The following is a 19,087-nucleotide window of genomic DNA, read 5'->3' on the forward strand; positions in this document are numbered from 1 at the left end:
AAGATTTTTTTTTTTTTTTAAACACATGTACAACATTTACAATCACAACACATTTACATCTCGTCGCATGTTTGAAAATGAGTAGGCAGAAGCATAAAGAATAAAAAACACTGATATTGTAGTGGAAAATACTAAAAAAAAAAAACCAAAACGTAAGGGCTTGTCACATGGCCCTCCCAATAGGGACATCATTTAAACACGAAAGTAAATCCAAACAAAATGTAAACTGAGTTGCCTTTTGTCCAACTGTTTGTGAAGGCAGCACCTCACCAGCCAAAGTGTTTTCCGCTGCTTCAAACATAAGTGAAATTTCCAAACTTAAATGAAGCACTAACCACACAGATCATTGTGGGGGAATAAGAACATCAGTCTGTGCAGATGATGGTGCTTCATCACAGCTCTGGAACTCCTTTGTTACTTATGTGCCAAGTTCATAGTGGAAGGAGGTTTTTATTTTGTATTATTATTTTTTTATTATTTCTGAGCAGAGTCATATTCAGTTCTGTAAACCCTTATTGTCAGTGACCATGAGACTCTGCTGCCTTTTGGTTTTCATGGCTGCAGGTTTTAGTGGCACAGAGATGTTTTGAAGGCCGATGTGATGAGATGATGAGGTAGAAACAAAAGTCATTTGTTTTGTCTGTAGTGTTGCCCCCTGCTGGCTGTCATTACTATCACAGTGATGTCAGTGAGTTACAAACCTGAACACAGGTGAGAGATGAACTTTGATAAAATATATTTGGTGATTGAGGTTGAAGATACTGTCAGAGCCATATTGAAATGGTGTTTATTATTATTTTATGTAGTAATATAATATTCATTTTAATTTTGTCATTGCCCTGTTTTCCCTCATTGGGCCTCACATGCTCTACCTCCGCACCTGGTGGATGGAGCAGGACGAGAACAGTTTTCTGACTGTAACTGTAACTATAGTGTCTTGTCACACAGCTTTGGGTAGAGTGTGATAGTTTTTCGTTAACTGGCTCATGGTGGACGCGACAGGAGATTGATTATTTTTGTAACTGACAGTTTTACATCAGTCTCAACTTTTCCTTGGGTTTAACGTGTCAGAAACTTCACATCCTGCGAGAGTGTCAAAGAAGGTTTTGTTCTGGTTTAGCTGCTGGTACAGATACCAGAGATATCTCACCTGTTCCCTTCCAAGTGTGTTGAAGAACCTATGTAGCCTTCAGTTAGTATCAGAACTACCACAGACGTTAACTTTCTGCATACTCAACGGATCCACTCATGCATGCATGACTCATCTCGTCCTTTCGGCCAAAAACCTATTAATCGTCCCTCATACAGCAGGATGACCCTTAAATGTGGAAGAAACAACATTTATTATTGACTGGAATAATTTAGGATTGGAAGCTGGGGCCTTGACTAATACAGAATATAAATACAGAACATAAATCTTAATAGCTTTTCATGATATACAGCGTCACCTAATAGACTGTCTGGCCTTCTGATCATAAAATTAAATGTCACCATCGCTACATTGGCCCTCATTACCATTCAAGAGACTGGAAATTGATGAAACCCTACTAATAAATATACAAATTACACGCGGAGGTGCAAAATGTGTCTTTGTAAATAGCCGTCCCCACCTGTCCCCCCCTGTCCTCCCCGTCTCCTGACAAACAGGAGGCTGCGTGTCTGCGTGTCTGCGTCCACTGATGCTGGACACCAGTCGTAAAGCTGACTTATATGACACGACTTTGAGGGAAGCGAAAGGCACAAATGTAACGTTTCACCAGAACAAGGATTCTAAATAACGTGCATGAATCAGTCGGATTCAATGACCCGTTGAAAAGTCGCCGCTGTCTCAAAATGTCAGCGTGGCTTTTTAGGGCGACAAGGCCGTGGATATTTTAGCACTCCCACTGATCAGCACTCCCACTGATCCTTGGTGCAAGTAATTATGCAGGTTTTATTGGGAGGCCATGACGCTTTGTACGCAGCTGCGATTGGGGAATTATTCTGTGGACGTCGAGTCAAGTGGGATTCAAATGGCCTGCGAGTTTAATGAAGCAGTGGCATAAAAAAAAACACAAGTCATTTGGCTGCAGTTTCTCCACCTGCTCCCCCCGTGGGACGACGCTGAGTGACATAACAAACACCTGCGTTGATCCCATTTACAAAGTCCGTAAAAAACAGCCGATAGAGCTGGTAAAACACGGCCGTGCCCTTGAAGCAAAGGCCACGACACTTGCCTTTTCATTCTTCCTATAATTCAAACTGCCTGTTGATTTATGAGTTATAGACGGGATGAGGATACTGCTGATGGCTGATGTGGTCAACGTAAGTGTGTGTGTGAGAGAGAAACAGCTGTATGGCATGCAGGAGGAGGGGAGGATGGTGGTGGTGGGTGGGGGGGCTGAGGCTACATATGAGGTATATAACCACCTCGGAACCAACAGAGCATGAACCACTGTTGTCTTGTCACCTGGGGACCTTCGCACGAATCACAGCAACTTGTGACAACACTGTCCCACAGCGATGAAGTGCAACCATCTCCTGTCCTGGACCGTCCTCCTCATGGCCTCCGGTCCACTGCTGGCTCACCCAATCACCGACTCTGGCGAGATGATCTACCCTGGAGCTGGTGAGTGGAGCATTACATCTCCAGTTATATATTAGCGTTATTTACTAACTCTGTGTCAGGCTTTTAGGAGTGAAAGTTAATTTGTGAAGATTAACGGTTGGGAAGTCATGTCCTGATTGAGACATAAAAGTAATTACTTCAGTGTCTCAGTGTTGAACACTGATAGTTCTGCCAAGGGTAGGACACTTGATGTCGTGCTGGATTTCTCTGCGTTAAAAATAAAAGAAGGGTTCAGTATGGGAGAATTAGTGACATCTAATGGCGAGAGTGTGGATTGTCACAAACAGAGGACTCAACAACATCTGTGTGTGTGTCAGAGACGTGGAGCGGGATGTTCATATAGAAAATACAAATCACAAAGCAGTTTCCAAGCATGGTAAAATAGGAATTGATCTTATGGGTCACATTAGAAGGGAATGAATGAAGAAAAAGTCTTTAAATAAAGGCACTTATCTGGTCAGAGGGTAAAGGGCATGCAGCTTAAGCACCACCACGTCTATGATGAGCTTAGAAAGAAACTGACCCCCAATGTCGTTCTTCCTCACTTGTCTTGCATGTTTTCGTGTCAAACTGCCATGCATTAATATGAAGGGCTTATTCTAAGAGTCCAAAACCCAAAGGATATTCATTTGAAAGTGACGATACACGTTTATAAAAACACATGGGGTAGTATTTTCAATGTATAACTGGGCCATTAAAGAGTAGAATCCGTTCTGTTCAAATAATACGACAAATATGACCCTCGCGACGAAAGTGTTCATATTTCTGTGCTTTTACTGCTCAGAATAAATCATGAATTCATGATTTAAGACACAATCTCTACCTGTCAGTGTTACCAACTGTGTGGGTTCTTTTCCTTTTTTATTTACGGTCATCATCAGCGTCAGTGGAGGAGCGAGGGGTCGGCACTCTGGATGATCTCTCTCTCTCCGAGCAAGCCTTCCCTCCTCAGGAGGGTGCTGGTCTCAGATACTCCTCTCTCTTATCCGATGGTGAGAAACATATCATATATATATATAAACAGAGACTTTTTACTGTGGGAAATCTGAATCCACTCCAGTATGAGGCAGTTGGAGGTATTGAAGTGTGAGTCGATGCTAGTTGCTGACAGAGGTGTGTCCTTTCACTCCGTTTATCTGTCTAACAGTGGCACACTTTATGTTCTCAGGTGTCAGAACAACAGGCCTGTTTCCTCGGGGGATGAATAGAGAGGTGAGTTTTCATCCAGTTAAGAAAAATAAATAAGCCGCAGTATAGCTTTATCACTAATTCTTAATCTTCTCCTTCAGGTCCTGTTGGAGAAGCAAAGTCTCCTGAATCCATTTAGCCGTGCGTTTGGCATCAGGAAGCAGTTCCGGAAGAGAGGAGGGAACTCGGAGTGTTTCTGGAAGTACTGTGTCTAAAAGTGACATTAAAAGAGCCATTACAGCAACACACGAGAGACAGGGCTTGCACTTAAAACAATAACCCCAATCTTTCAGTCACGTAGGTCCACGCAGATAAACCTCACATCACTGTATACATTTTTGTGTACATATGCACACCCAGTGCTCTCACTCACATGAGACATATTTCAAGGACTTGGAGATCATTTATTAAGATTACTTTAATGCTGCGTGGAACTATATTTGTGTGCACATATTTCTTTAAATTCCTTGGTTATGTGTTTGGCCAAAATGAAACAGAAATAAAGCCTGTATTATAATAAAAAAAAAAAAGAAGCCTAATCTGTCTTTTCTTGCAACATAAAGAAGTGAAACCCGAAAGTAAAAGAGGAGGAAACAAAAAGACGTTTCAAAGTCAGTTCTCGAGTTTTCTTCATTTTTTCATTTTTTTATTATTTTACAGCAGAAAGAATATAAAGCATTCAGAAAACATCTTCCATATTTTAAGGGCAATTCAAAACGTTTTGCATGGCTTCAGCAGCTGAAATCATTTTTTGTTTTGTTTTGTTGTTTTTTTTTCTTTTTACATTTCCATCGAGTCAGTGACGCTTGTACATGCACAATTACAAAAATAAAACTTACAAACAGGGGTGGGTGGGCTGGGCAGGAGAACTAAACACATCTGGAGAACCGAGAGGAGATGACAAGTTTTAAGGGGGTCGGGGGGTCGGGGGGGGGGTGTTGGGGGAATGGAGAAAAAACTGGATCACATAACAGGGAGAGACAGAGAGAAAGACAGCTATAGAGGAGAGGAAAATAGATCTAACACTAGTTCACATGCAAAGTGTCGAGGACCCGCAACTTTCTATCAAAGTCGGGTCTGGTTTTTTTTCTTTTCGGTTTGGAATTGATGAAAACGTGCAGTTCAGTAAAGGGTGCCATATAATTGCTGTCCATAAACTACTGAATGCTTGTCTTGCAATACTGGCATTTGCATAAGAGTAAGTCAACTACATGTGTCCAATCATTTTAAACTTCACTAGGTCTATAGGTCTCCACAAAATAAATCTTTATTGCTCTGTGTCCACGAGTGGAATAATGTGGTAAAACTGTGTGTGTCTGTGTGTGTGTGTGTGTGTGTGTGTGTGTTCTGTTTGTCCTGATGTGCCTACCTTTCTCCAGTGTGGGTGCTCGGGGGGGAAAAAGGAAGAGGAGGAAAGGCAGATTCCCAGGTCTGTTAACAGAACATCTTGAGACTGTTAATACTGTATATATATATATACTGTATATACGAATGCAGAGAGCCTATCAGCTAACCTGTCATCCCATTCATAAATGGCAGTAAAACAAGATTTGCAGGTGAACTTTTTGTATAATTACGCTCTTAATCTTAAGTACCCTCTACACTTTGACACTTGGATAAATTACGGGCCTAAAGAAGCGGCCAGAATTATATTAGGATTTGACAGGCGTCTATGAAAGACCGTCAAATCATTTATCTTAATGAGCTATATATAACAGGATTCTTTTTATTCCCAGGTCTCCACTGATGTATCATTCAACGATACTGACAGGAAATTGACTATAGTTCATATTCACTCATTTTAAGGACTCCAGTATCACAGTGGTGAACTGTCTGCCCCAGATTCTTCACCAGAAACTACTTTTTTTTACTTAAACTAACTTTTTCAATGTCAACTTGTTGTGAATCATGTGTCGCCCTCTGTTTCCTCCTCCCCATTTTGGCACCCTGAGTAAAATACATAAGGGAGGTGAACCAGTCCCTCGGCACGGAGAAGAGGAACGCTGCCGTCACCGCTCGGCGCTCTAGTGAAACCGACACCTTTGGCGTCTGCATATGTGCTGCTGTGTGTGGGGTGTCTTGTGCATCTGTTAGTGAGTATCGTGTGTCACTCAGTTCATACTTGCTCTATATACTTTATGGATATACATCACAATGGTCTTCCAACTTGTCCTTTTTGTTTCTGTTTGAGAGTTGGGAGCACACTGATCAAATCTAAATGAATCAAAAAACAAAAAAAAACAAAAAACAAAAAAAGAAGGAAAGAAAATGTCTTAAAAGTTAGAGCTCGCTTTAAAAAAAACAATCCCACCCCCATGCTTTGCCATGAAAAGGTCAGTAGCTACTGAGTATCGACCACTGGCCTGTGCCCTCTGTGCAGTCACATGCCCTCTTTCTGTCTTTCTGAGTTCTGTGACACATCAAACCGGCCTTCATTGCTTTACAGAACAGTAATTCTTTAACGAGTCTATCCGACTATCAATTCTAGGAAAGTAAGCATGCGTCAGGTGCAGTTCTGTCACCCTGTTAACTATTTTACCCATGCAAGCGTAATAAATCCTCCTCCGTTTTTGCCACGACATCGCATCGGCTATGCATTCTAACCACACACATGAGGATGAATGAAAGGCAACAAACCCCCAGTAGTGGCGTTTTTCTAAATGTGGCTTCAACAAGCTGTCCTAGTACTAAACGGAATAAAAACGACGACAGGGAAATAAAAAGGAAACTAATCGTGTCGACAAGCTGGAGTGCTGCACTGATATCGACGTAAACGGGGGAATAGCGCGCTGTGGCGTTGGTGAGTGCGAGGTTGACAGTGATGCTTTGTGTTTCATGTAGAAGATACAGCACTAAATGTGGATGACCATGTTCTCTCAGAAATCCCTCAGGTACACGGACATTAGCTTGGTGTTATCAGGATATGAATAGGCACTTTCTACATAAACACTCAGGAAATTAAGTTCAGATGAGTGGAAAACAATAATAATAATAAAAAATCAACACTTATGTCACCTAATAATAATCATTTTAAAAAAAAATATGACACTATATAACACTTCAATGAAGAAAAATCAAGTTTTTCAGTGGCACTTGGCTGAATAATAATCACTTGTTGTTTCTTGGATATGGAATACACCCTTTCATATTTCTGGTAAGAATACATTTTAAGAATTAGGCAGGCACCTCGACCAGCAGCTCATGTGGATTCTCTCTCAGATTATTCTTATACACACACGCGTCAAAAGCCGCTTTAAACGAGACACATAATGTGTCTGAGTCACAATTATAAATGGCACCGGTACATTACAGCCATGTTGGCTCACTGACCCTGCACTGAGGCGAATGACAACTCCTAATGCTGCGTTAGCACCTTTTGACTGTTCATTTTCAGTTTCCAGCTGCTCCACCAAGAAATCCAGTCATGCACAGTATAGCTACACGTGTTATTTTTTTTCCTTCTTTCAACTAGACATCTTTGTTCTTTTGGAATTCATGGTCTATTACACCCCGGCAGCCTTGAACAAGGAGTTTTTCATTAAAACACATTGTATTAGTAAAATCCGCTCGCCACTTTACAACTCCGGGGATTGTAATTCAATGCTTGTCGCAACATTTAAAGAGGCAAATCCAATCTTTTCCAGTGACAGAGAGTAATAACGTGGATTGCTTTATAGAGACGCCGTGGGCAAGGCTGCCGTTTACAATCTTTAAGATCAGACAAGATACCTTGGTAATGCAACACATTCTATTTGCAATGACAACACAAATAAATCTTAAAAACTTTGCAGTGGTATATTCAATAATGGAAAAATGCTTTAGTCGTCCATTGGTATGGTGAGACACGATTGGCTTAACTGCTCTACTATGACTCCATCTGCACACTGTGTACCTTACTGTCGGTCTATTGATCCTCTGCCAGTTGTGATCTTATGGTCTTTAGTGCTAGTGTGTATTTCACTGTATGATTATCTGTTCTGCAAAAAAAGTAACTTAACTCTTTTCTTAAGCTATAGAGCATTCACATACCTTGGCACCAGTGGCAAAATGTTCTTGGTAGCCCAAAACAAACAGGAAAAACATAAATTAAAAAACATTAAACAAAACCATACTTTAAAGATAACTCTGCAGACTTCTCTTAACTCTAAATATGGTCATTTTTTTTCCTTTAAAACCTTTTCATATTGCATTAATATCATGCTTTAGCAAAATGTTCTTCTCAAGAACAATCAAAATAAAATAAAATACTCTAATAGTGAAATAGTTTTAATTTTACAGAGCATAGCCACTACTGCTTTTGTTGTTGTTTTTTTCCCTTTTGACTCTGTTCATACTTTTCATGCACATAGCTCATTTTTATCCCAGGTATTTACACTATATACAAACAATACAACCATACTTCATAGGCATTCAAACAAAACTATACAAATATTCTGTTTTTGTCTCGTACCTGTTTTTGACCCATTTTTAATGAATAAAATAATATATTTCTAAAATACAATCCCTTTTGGGTAAATGTTTTTCCTACGTACTTTCAGCCTTCTTTATATACACAAATCGCTCAATTTGTCAAAAATATGGATTTGTCAAATCCCTATTTTGGGACAAGCTTAGGGACCCCTCAAAGAATCTCTAAGACATCAAGGCAATGTATGTGATCTTCCCCTCAAAAGCCCTCACAGGCTCTGAAGTTCATTTAAAAAGAACAGTAACAACCTGCATGACCATAACCATTACAACATAAAATAGGCAAGTTCTTTTCTCTTGTTAGATTCCAGTGGAGCAATCTAGTCGAACAAAAGGGACGATACAGGGAAAGCTTCATTAACGAGGTGGTAGAACTCATGGAGACGATGGACGTGTGTTCCACTGAGGTGGAGACAAAAAAAAAAAGAAAGAAAAGAAAAGAAAATCATAAGGAAAGGCTGAAAGACTGGACCATAAGCACACAAGCAAAGACTTTTCTTGCCCAAGAATTCATGCATTTTTTTTCTTGGTAGGATTCAACAACATAGAGTCTGAAGATACAGATCATCAATATATTGGACATGGTGGATCAAATACGTTGGACAGTATGGAACAAATTTAAGTAATAAAGTGACAATATATTTCGATAAAGCATAGAACTTCTTCTTTTCTTTTCTTTTTTTAAAAAAATGGTGAAACAAACATTTTATCCACCACCTGCATCTGCATGTTAAAACCCCCCCCCCCAAACTACATTCATGTGTAGCTCCACCCATGTGGGCAGACTGGTGGGGTAGAGCACAGTGGGACAGGAGGAGCTGTGGAGCTAATTTGAATATTGTATCATCTACAGCAGTTGGAGAGACGTTGGCGTTAAAAGATCTGGTAAAAAAAAAAAAAAAAATCCGTTCTTCAAATGAAGTGACTGGTCACTTAAAAAAACTATGAAATACAATTAGAGCCCAGAGTGTTTCTGCATGGTCTGCCTCCTCCCCTCCCTCCTCTCAGATCTTCTGCAGCAACCTCCTCGGGGTCCTCACGTGAGACAGACCTCCTCAGACATGTCCAGGGTTTTGCTTCCTTGATCATCCCGCTACCTCTTCTTCATATACAAAAACGACAAAAGCGATCAACGAAAAAAGTGCAAAAAATGCCACGAAGCAAATGTTCTGCAGAGTCTATAATCCCCATTTGAAGTTGCCACTCTCTGACCAAAAATCAGGTCAGTGGAAAGAAAAGGTAATGTGAAAAATGCTGTCGTACATGTAATAATAGTTGAATCAGTAACGCTGCAGAAGAAGAAGTAATAGTTGCAGCGCTTGCATCAGTGTCTTTTTTCCATTTCTCTTGTAAAATGTCTCGGGTACAAACGAAAAAGAAAGGAGGAGTCAGGAGAGTGATGTCACATCGCGAGGGGGCTCCTCTGAGGGGTCTCATGTTCCCTGGCCCTTTTCAATTCTTTCGCCCTGAAACACAGACGGAGACGCGTGTCACTCAATACAACAGCGGGGGGGGGGACACTGGTCAAGATACAGACAAGGCCAAACAGTGGTCAGTCAGTCCAGATCAACGGGACGTACAGCTGGTCTGTGAAAGGAAGTGTTGGTCAGGAATGAGCTGCACTTACACATTGAGATGGATAAAAGTGGAAAGAATCACAACATGGACCATTGCAACTTTGGAGAAATGAAATACACGTAATCTTGATTGAGCCAAACCTCATTATCATACTGTCACAAAGTAAGAAATGTGTGTGGGACATACAGTCATAATAATTCATAATAGTAATCCTTACCTGCATGTTATTTTAGAAAACAACATGGTATTACTGTAATATTCTCTCCTTATAACAAAAGATGGTATTACCTACATATTACTAAATTATTAACACACTAGTATCATGTTGTTCATGTACTAGTTTTTGGTGCATGTGAAACAGCTTTTTTTCTTTATCTATGACAAATAATGACAAGAATTTCAGCACTGTACATTTTTTTATAATCTCTTAAGTCTGTGATTCTTTTCATCCAGTAAATGTTGACGGTCAAGGTAGAGGCCAATATCTCTTATGAGCTCTAAAAGAAGTCTGAGAGGATTGATTCAAAAAAAAAAAAAGCAACTGAGTTTTTGAGTTTATATGACGACATGGTCTCGCAGCTAATGGCTCATGGAAAAGACGACAAGACTACGACGCTCGTGTGTAGAAGAGAAGCAGGCGGGCTACAGTAAATGCATGTTTTAGAAGCAGTGTGTGTGTGTGTGTGTGTGTGTGTGTGTGTGAGAGATGCATCCTCTCTCACGCTGAGCTGATGTTCGCCCTGGAGATGAAATCCATTAAAGCTCTGTGTTGTAGTCTCAGGGGGTCTAAAAGAACCTATTGTTTGTTTTTTTTTTTTCCCCACGCTGTGACCTATATGCTATTACCACTTATGCGGGCCTATTATCAGACGATTGCATGCAGGCGTGCAGTAGAGGTGGTACTTCGACAATCGCACCTGCTCTAAAAACACAGTTCCCTGATTTAGGACAGCATTAAGCAGATTAAGAAGACGTCAACATGAATCTCAATGGCAATAATCAAATGCTCACACTTTTACACATGCTGGATATGGTTGTAGCAGTTTTCCATTTCTTATTGCGCTCTATTTGGTATTTGTCTGGACGAAACCGATGGGCACATTACATAGAACAGTTTGACACAACTCTGGTGAAGGGGACAGGTTCTTCCCTCAGTCTGCTGAGTGGCTAGAAACAGGACACAAAGCCAGTCAGACGGACAGACAACTACTTGAGAAACAGCAGGCCCGCAGCATGCCTGACGTTAGAAGAGCAAGGCCCATAGTTGTCACCACTTGACATGCAGCAGAAGAAAACATGATCGAGAAAAAGCCTCCCTTTCTCTCAGACTGGCTATGTGCATGACCACACAAAACCAAAAAGAACAAAAACAAAACAAAACAAAACGAAACAAAACAACTTAAGATCAAGAACAGAAAGTTCCAAGGAGAAAAGTACAGAGATACAGAGTCAGAGAAGTGCCTGTTAAGAGTTGCAAAGACATTGTCATTCATAAGCATTTGGTTAGTTTGAAATAGGTTTCGCTCTAAATCTGAGCTTCTCAGTCCACCTGTGGCTCCAGTTGGCAGCCTTCATGCAAGCAGGCATCAAGCAACAGTGATGGAGAAGGAGGCAGGTTGGGTGGAGAGGGAGAGAGAGAGAGAAAGAGAGAGAGAGAGAGAGAGGGAGAAGGAGGGAAAGAATGCAAAGGCTCAGGAGAAGAATCTGTATTATTAGAGTGAAAGGGAGAGACAGAGCAAGAGATAAGAGGAAGACAGATGCATGTGAAATAAAGAGGTAAAGAGCAAGAAAAAAAGAGAGAGAGAGAGAGAGAGGGAGTGAGGGGGGGGGGGAGAGAGAGAGAGAAAGGCACGAACTGAGTTGCTGAGGCTGCACTCACCCGCTTGAACAGTCTATGGTCCATCAAGGGGCTTGGCATAAACAGCAAAACAATACCAGACAGCTATTAGCACACAGTAGGCACTGTGGAGGAGGGGGCGAGGACAGGTGGGGGAGCCAAATACAATGAGGGGAGGGAGGGAGTTGGGGCTGAGGTGTGGGAGACATTTCTAACCACCCAACCAAACAAATACATCACACAGGAGTTAAGAGTAAATGTGAAATTTGAAATTATGTGGAATATTTTAGACCATGAACCAACCACAGATGTTTTGCTTTGGTGTTAAAGGTTATGTGTGTGTGTGTGTGTGTGTGTGTGTTCGAGGTTGAGGTCTACCTGTGGCGACAGCGGCGTAGGAACCTCATGATCTTCCTGGCAGCCTGATCCTGCCTCTTTGTGAGCAGACTACCTCTATAAAAACACCAGAGAGGCACAATAGTGTCACACTGGCTGTAGAGCAATGATTGAACACTGGCACATATTCCTGTTGTTCTGATTTCACTGTTTATCTTATAAAGAAACAGAAGACAGATTGTACAAGCAACCATCATCTTGAAAAAAAAGCAAAAACCTGAACACTGACTATTCATCATCTCTGCAATCCTCAGGGTTTCCTCTGTAAATGTGTCTATCCATAAATGACTTTAGGCACTGCTTCTCCTTCAAAAAGTCCAATAACTTAACTATTCCAATTAATTTTGTAATAACCAGCATGACAAATTGCTACAATGACCTACTGTCTCTAGCACGTTGGGTATATTTCAGTACGTGGCCTTGATTTGTGGCAGAGAATCTACCTCAGTTTGTGCTGCACCAGGGCAGCAGCTGCCCCGCGATGATGGGGCTTCAGCCTCCCGAACTCCTTGTAGCTTCGGTAGTATTGCTGAATCAGCACAGCAGCCCTCCTGCTCTGCTGGAACTTCTTCTGCTCGTGATAGCTGCGAAATTTACTCTGGATAAGGATGGCGGCCTGCGTCATCTTCTTATAAAGTGCATACTGTCGACAGAAACAGAACAGCGGGTTGCACTTTGCTTTGAACACCGTGAAAGTGACGTGGGATCATTCAGAAGGACAAAAATCTTAATGTATGGATATGAATTCAGCGGCCTGTAGTGAAATAGCTTTACCTTCAAGGCTATCCATGTTAGCTTGCAAACAGAACAAGGCAAAGATTGTGAATGATGCACTAACATGCTCAACTATTCATCAAAACCCAGACTTTCAAAAAATGCACAACAAAAACTTCATGATACTTTTCGCGTCTGCGTGATGTAAATTTCAACGATGTAGACGCTAACCGTGGAAGAGTCCTTGAGGAGTGTGCTGGTAACCACACATGTGCAAGGACACACAAACGTGGACAAACTCCTGGTGAGAAATCTCCTCTACAGAAACTGAATGTGAGCTCAAAAATGCACATGTGGAGACTGACTGGTTAAAGTATGAAAAGAACCACAGGCCCGTGGAAAGTATGTGCTAAGTACTGTACAGCAGTGCTTCCCAAAAGTCAGAGGTTTGAGGCCCCAAAAAACATTTTTTGTCCCAGTTACCGATGAACAATAACAATCTCAAAGGTCAGAGGAATTTTGCTCACCATTTCGACCTGAACTGTGAAGCCCTATATATTAAAATGTGAATGAAAAAGGTCATATTTTTTATCAGACACATCTCAATGAATGTGTTTCACTAAAATGGGTAAATGGAAGAATTTTTATATCCCTGTCTGAGGCCCACCTGCAATACGTCAGAGACCCACCAGTGGGCCCCAGCCCACACTTTGGGAAGCACTGCTGTACAGGATTGATCTCTCACCTATTGGATGGATTACTTCCATATCGATAATAATAATATAATAATAACTTTAATTTCTATAGCCCCTTTCACGAAACCCAAGGAACAGTAGTAGAAGAAAAACAAAGCAAAACAAAACAAAAACAATCAGGTGGCAAAAACCATTTTCCGGTGCTTACCTGTTTGTATTTCTTGTAGCAACGTTGAATAACAGCAGCAGCTACTTCCTGTTGCTCTCGGAGCGGCCGTCCCTGTAGGAGAGTAGAGTGGAATAGGTCAGAGTAGAACCTGAATTTTGCCACAAAAGGACATCAGTTGCTCTGTCAAGTCTCGCTGAGGTCTCCTGGTGGCTGGGAAATGAATGCCACCCGGGAATGAGTCCACGCCTGGTGGACTTGCCCCATGTGAGCAGTGGATGGGGGAGAGGTAAGCTGTGGGGGTGACAGAGAGCCAAGGGTCTACCTCAGTGTCAGGTGGCACATTTAAGGGCTGTAAACAACAGTGAGAAGTTTGTCATATGAAAAAGCATGTAATTTGGGGGGCTAGCAAGTATAGGAATGGGATCGGGCAAGGGGGAGGGGGGGGAGGATTGGTGAGTGGAGAACTAGTTAAAAAACAGGCAGCAGCAGGCTCCAAACATGAAAGTAAGAGAGGAAGTCAGAAAAGAGACAAAGAGAGGAGAACATAAACTTAATTGTGTCTATTTGGAGCGGGGGATACAGGGGGAGAATGCATCGTTCCTCTAAGCAAGCCCATGCTCTGCTCAAGCCACCTTCCCATGCTGAAACCACAGGGACATATTCGTATGTTTTTTTGTTTATGTTGTCATTTGCATATGAACAGAGAAACAGAAAATGAGACAGAAATAGAGACGGGAGAATGTGAATAACATGATCAGAAAAAGTATATCACCATTATGTTGATGAACCGTATTGCAACCATGAGCTTTACTGATTAAAACAGAGCTCCATAGCCTGGAACCAAACAAAAGCAAACCCTTCAACCCCAAAAAACAAAACCACACATGTACTCGTCCTGCCACTGTGGGCCGCAGCACATACAGCATATGGCACCTGAGCTCCAGGCCTGTACCTTGTACTTGCGAAAGGCAGTTTGGACGAGGCGGGCAGCCTCGTACAGCTCTCTCTGCTCTGGATCTGAAAGAGTCAGCTGGGCCAGGTCTCGTTCCACCTTGCTGTTGGAGGCATTGATGAACTCACTCCAGTCGGCTGGGGATGGGAGTGTGGAGCGCTCCAGGGAGCCCTCTCGCAGCGGTGACCCTCCAGGACTGAGGCTGGGATTGGACGAGGGTGTCAGCGGTTCATTATAAAGAGATCTGAGGACAAAGGAAGAGAGACACTTTCTTCAGACCTCTTGTTGATGTAGGAACTCTGCAGGAGCCGATAATACAAGTTAACATTAAACCTCTTTACCTAACGCTTAAGGTCTTTTTTCACCCGATCAATCAAACCTGTGTCCAATGAATGTTACTTTCACACGGACCAGGACCAGTAAATCAAAACTTGACTTTCTGACCTGTACACATCTAACCAATTGGAATGTGTGTTGATGACAATGCGGCATAAAAAAAATAATTAAATCTACGAAGCTGGGGCTGTTAACAAGTCTTCATACTGTCTTAAGGTTCAGCCTGAGGCAGGGAAGTAGCTGATGCTGACTGCACCTGTTTCTTCGAGTGATCCTTTTAATTTACTTGCCTCATCATGTCTGCATCGAAATTCTACACAGGCCTTTACCCTCCAGCCTTGGGCAACGTATGTGCCCCGCATACATACGTTTCACTCCCCACCCATTTTACATGAACATAGTGGCCTTTTTTTAAACCATTACCATTAATCACAGAGAAAGAGATGAAATCCCTCTGCAGTGAGCAGGACAAACATCCTGTGAACACACCCACATGCTGGCTAATGCAATATGCATATGTGCTGTTCCCTGCCTGATGGTGCGCTTTACCGCAAGTGTATGATGCTCGGCAACTGTTCCACATCTCCCAAGTAGTTGGCCAGCCAGTTCATGGTGTTGCTGACCCCTGATGTGTCTAAAGGAGCAGAGTCTGCAGCGGTGAAGTTCTCCCTCTTGATTCTCTCCGGTGTTGCTTCGATGATGTGCTCTGCCAGAGTCATCATGTTTACCTGTTACCAGAGAAAAGCACTCGCTTAGACCTCATATACAGACACACAGCAGACCAAAAAGACCAAATGGTCTTATTAGGGCACAGGCAAGCATGTTTGGCGACTGTCTGGATAGTTTTTTAACCATTTTACTATACGACAAAAATGTGGGATCTAATGTTAATGTAGAGGTTATAAATAGCCGGGATGACACAGTTCGAGGCAAAAAGCCTCAATTCTCCACTTTATCTGCTGGAGAAGTAGCTAGACTGAGATGGATGGCCGGAATGACTACAGACAAGGATCAATGGGGAGAGTTTATTATTCTGTCATGGTTATTAATTAAGTGTCACAATGACCGGCTGGTGCATATTGCCTACCCAATGTAGAAGGCGGATATGAGGGAAGTGGCTCGGTGCTGTTATGTCCGATTTAAATGTCATCTCATCATGCACTGGTGACTGAGTAGCTCTTACGCATGCCGCTTCAAAAAGTGGTACCACCAGAAACCCACTCCATATCCTGCCTCTGATACGACACATACTTTACAGGGAGATCTTACTATATATCGTTCGTTTTTCTTTCACAACAGTGAAACCACTTTCCCTCTAGATGTTTTGGCCCGAGCCACTGCATAGCTGACATTTCTGCTGCAGTATTATGGAGCACACAAGATCTGTGATGCAGTCATTTACATCAATAGCTAAATGCTTTTGGACCAAATCAATCATCTGGCCTGTGCCAGGTTCTACACATTAAGCTGACTATTTCGCTTTTTTTTTTTTCTTTGCATTTTCTTTTCATCACCTGCAGGTCATCCATCTGCGTGAGACAGTCCTGGTTCTCCAGATCCTCCCGATAGGATAGCAGTTCTGCATCAGACATGTCTCTGTCTGCCATTACAAGCATGCCTAACTGCTCCCGCTGGCGCAACCGGTTGACCAGCTTCTCTTTCCCCAGACTACTGCCTCCACTGGCCCCCAGTGTCTTCCTTCCTAATCCACTGTTGGAGAATCCACTCTCTCTCGAGGTCCACCTGACCGTCCCTGTGCAGCCTCCTGTGGACAGGCCCTTGTCTGAGCTCAAGCCTTCTGAAGACAGGCTCTTGGGGCTAGAGGACAACTTGTGGAGCTGCTGCTGCTCCAGGCTCAGAGGAGCAGACATGGCCTTGTCGGGCCTTGTCTGAGAGAGTTCTGGGTTGGGTTTATGCTTTTTAGCTAGAGGGAGGTCTCTTTGGCCCTCACTGCTGTAGTAGTTGGAGGGCTCTGACCTGGGCCTTCTTAAGTCTGCAGTAAACAAAACAGGTAACGATTAGCTGTATAATACACCACTGGTAAAATAAGGGGCCATTCACATGCAACGTCTGTTGAACACAAAAATATTAAAAATCTTTGAATGTGGAAGCTCATATTTGGATACTTGGTTAACGTGGTCTCTGTGCACGACTGCGAGTTTTTGTCTTCTTTTCCTCACATGCACTGAGCAGCGTGCTGCTGTGAGGGATACGCCATGCTGCTAATGAGTTTTTGTCTTGATTTTTGTCTTAGTTGAATTTGTTATTGAATTTCGTGAGGCTGCAACGACTTCAGTCTCCGGTTTGGATGCTTAGTAACGATGGACGCGACAGGAGTGCGATACCAAGTGCCCTGGATTAAAAACACCTCTGGCTTCTTCTGTACATTCTTACTGTGCTGCATGTGAATGGCCCCTAAAACTTTGCTTGTCAAACACGGAAAGAAGGGATCTCCTACTCAGTGACTGTGTAAAGAGTGTTAAAAGAGAACTCTGCTGACCTGGATTGAGGCCGGTGCTGGATGTGGTTGTTGTGGTGGCAGGACCTCCTCCTTTCTTGCTGCTGGGTGCCACTACACTGTCGTTTGCCCAGCTGACCATCCAGCTGTCTGTGGTGGGGGCATCTGGGCCCGGGGAGAAAGACATGCGAGTCGAGTGTGGTAGAGGGGCTTGTGCCTGCTGCTCTTCCCTCTGTAGCTGCTCCAGACATTCAGCCAATTTTGTATGGCCACGAGAGCGGGCAATTGAGAGGGGTAAGCGACCCAGGGAATCTGGGATAGCTAGGGCACGTCTGTCCCATTTGTATAATACCACTGCTGCCTCCAGGTGACCCAGTGCACATGCCCACATCTCAATAAAAAATAGACAGATAAATTGAGTTAGATTGAGCTATTACGTACATTTAAACATCAATCTACACCAACTAAAGTTTCCTTCAGAAGAAATGAAACAAATTGGGACGTTCTGCTGCTCACACGATGGCAAAACCTGCTCTCTTACCAGAGGCGTGCAGGAGAAGTGATCCACATTCAGAGGGTCCACTTCTAACTCCAAATCAATACTATCAGCATGCTTAGTGCTGTATGGAAGAGAGTGGATAAAAAGAAAAAAATCAGCAACTCATTGCCATTTGGTGCGGTACACACCAATTACAAACCAGAGCACCATTATAGAGTGTTTGTTCTCACCGCCACTTGATGAGTGTCTGGATAAGTGTGGCGTAACCCTGGCCTGCAGCCAGGTGAAGAAGTGTCATGCCTCTGAAGGTCTTGGAGTGGATTAAATGTTTGGACTTGGCCCAGCAAGCTCTGCTCATCATCTTCTCACAGACCACCACGACACGGCTCTCAAAGGAGCTGCCAGCTTGCATCTGGCCAGATACGCACTAACATACACGATAGAGCAAACGGTTATTGGTTGTTCTAAATCCCTCTTCAACAACAACACATATAACAGATGTTTCAGTCACTCAATCACCAGTATCACATGTATGATGTTTGTCTTAATGCACCACAAGCAGAAAACACAATGTGGCATTTTACCTGTGACTGACTGTTGTTGCCTCCCCCTCCACCTCCCCCGGTCCCCCCTGTCCCTCCCCCAGCTCCGCCACTCCCTGCACCGCTCGGCTGCTGGTGGCTGGCCATCTCCGCCATCCTCCTCTCCATCTGCTCCAAGCGCTCCAGGATAGACATTCTGAACTGGTTATCTGGGCAAACAATGGGACACAGAATAGGATCATGTCAGCACGCAAGTAGCAAAAAAAAAAAAAGAAAAAAGAAAGACATTTGTCTTTGCTGTTAGCAGCACAATCAACCCTGTGTCCTGACAGGACAAATTATCACACAGTATGCACAATACGTTTCTGTGAGCAGCCTTAAGATTGTCGCAGTGACTTGGGGCTTAAAGTCACGAGGCAGTCAACACTCTCACAAATGCATTTAACCAATTTCTACTCGCACCTGATGTGAATTTAATTACCTTCTTTTCCCTATAACACACAGAAAAACCTTGATAATCATTATTAATCTCTCCAGACTGTGAGTGAAAAACAACAGCATCAATCATTAACTTCATCAAAAACAATTGACTTTACAATAATAACCTTTAAGGCCCATCAATCTTCTGCTAATGGCTCCCATCACTAA

At 42.7% G+C, this 19,087-nt stretch overlaps 2 protein-coding genes across 11 annotated transcripts in view; one reads left to right on the forward strand and one right to left on the reverse strand.

Moving 5' to 3' along the window:
• The first annotated feature begins 2,434 nt into the window (after positions 1 to 2,434).
• On the forward strand, positions 2,435 to 4,315 carry LOC131468824 (urotensin-2-like). Its single transcript, XM_058643456.1, has 4 exons — positions 2,435 to 2,608; positions 3,490 to 3,600; positions 3,777 to 3,820; positions 3,898 to 4,315. The coding sequence occupies exons 1-4, from the start codon at positions 2,503 to 2,505 to the stop codon at positions 4,009 to 4,011; spliced, it is 375 nt and encodes a 124-aa protein (XP_058499439.1). The 5' UTR covers positions 2,435 to 2,502; the 3' UTR covers positions 4,012 to 4,315.
• Positions 4,316 to 4,704: 389 nt separating this feature from the next.
• The window catches only part of camta1a (calmodulin binding transcription activator 1a), a 290,667-nt gene continuing 276,284 nt past the window's right edge, over positions 4,705 to 19,087 (reverse strand). For 3 of the 10 annotated variants that reach the window (XM_058642625.1, XM_058642626.1, XM_058642621.1), the window contains 13 exons: positions 18,482 to 18,648; positions 18,128 to 18,324; positions 17,940 to 18,018; positions 17,441 to 17,789; positions 16,455 to 16,933; positions 15,490 to 15,668; positions 14,605 to 14,848; positions 13,692 to 13,763; positions 12,849 to 12,869; positions 12,518 to 12,717; positions 12,057 to 12,131; positions 11,721 to 11,751; positions 4,705 to 9,729 (listed from right to left, as the gene is read on the reverse strand). In XM_058642625.1, coding sequence (XP_058498608.1) covers positions 9,697 to 9,729; positions 11,721 to 11,751; positions 12,057 to 12,131; positions 12,518 to 12,717; positions 12,849 to 12,869; positions 13,692 to 13,763; positions 14,605 to 14,848; positions 15,490 to 15,668; positions 16,455 to 16,933; positions 17,441 to 17,789; positions 17,940 to 18,018; positions 18,128 to 18,324; positions 18,482 to 18,648 — 2,126 coding nt within the window. In that variant the 3' untranslated portion in view covers positions 4,705 to 9,696. The remainder of the gene's footprint in view (positions 9,730 to 11,720; positions 11,752 to 12,056; positions 12,132 to 12,517; positions 12,718 to 12,848; positions 12,870 to 13,691; positions 13,764 to 14,604; positions 14,849 to 15,489; positions 15,669 to 16,454; positions 16,934 to 17,440; positions 17,790 to 17,939; positions 18,019 to 18,127; positions 18,325 to 18,481; positions 18,649 to 19,087) is intronic. The other 7 variants (XM_058642629.1, XM_058642628.1, XM_058642630.1 and 4 more) reach the window with 5 other exon arrangements.

The sequence above is a fragment of the Solea solea genome, chromosome 11, assembly GCF_958295425.1.
Source record: "Solea solea chromosome 11, fSolSol10.1, whole genome shotgun sequence".
NCBI classification, from domain to species: domain Eukaryota; kingdom Metazoa; phylum Chordata; class Actinopteri; order Pleuronectiformes; family Soleidae; genus Solea; species Solea solea.

Excerpts from the sequence above, each read along its gene's own strand:
- LOC131468824 (XM_058643456.1), top strand. The coding sequence starts at position 2,503 with ATGAAGTGCAACCATCTCCTGTCCTGGACCGTCCTCCTCATGGCCTCC. Across the intron at positions 3,601-3,776 it reads CTCCTCTCTCTTATCCGATG|GTGTCAGAACAACAGGCCTG; the intron begins GTGAGAAACATA and ends TTATGTTCTCAG. Across the intron at positions 3,821-3,897 it reads CTCGGGGGATGAATAGAGAG|GTCCTGTTGGAGAAGCAAAG; the intron begins GTGAGTTTTCAT and ends CTTCTCCTTCAG.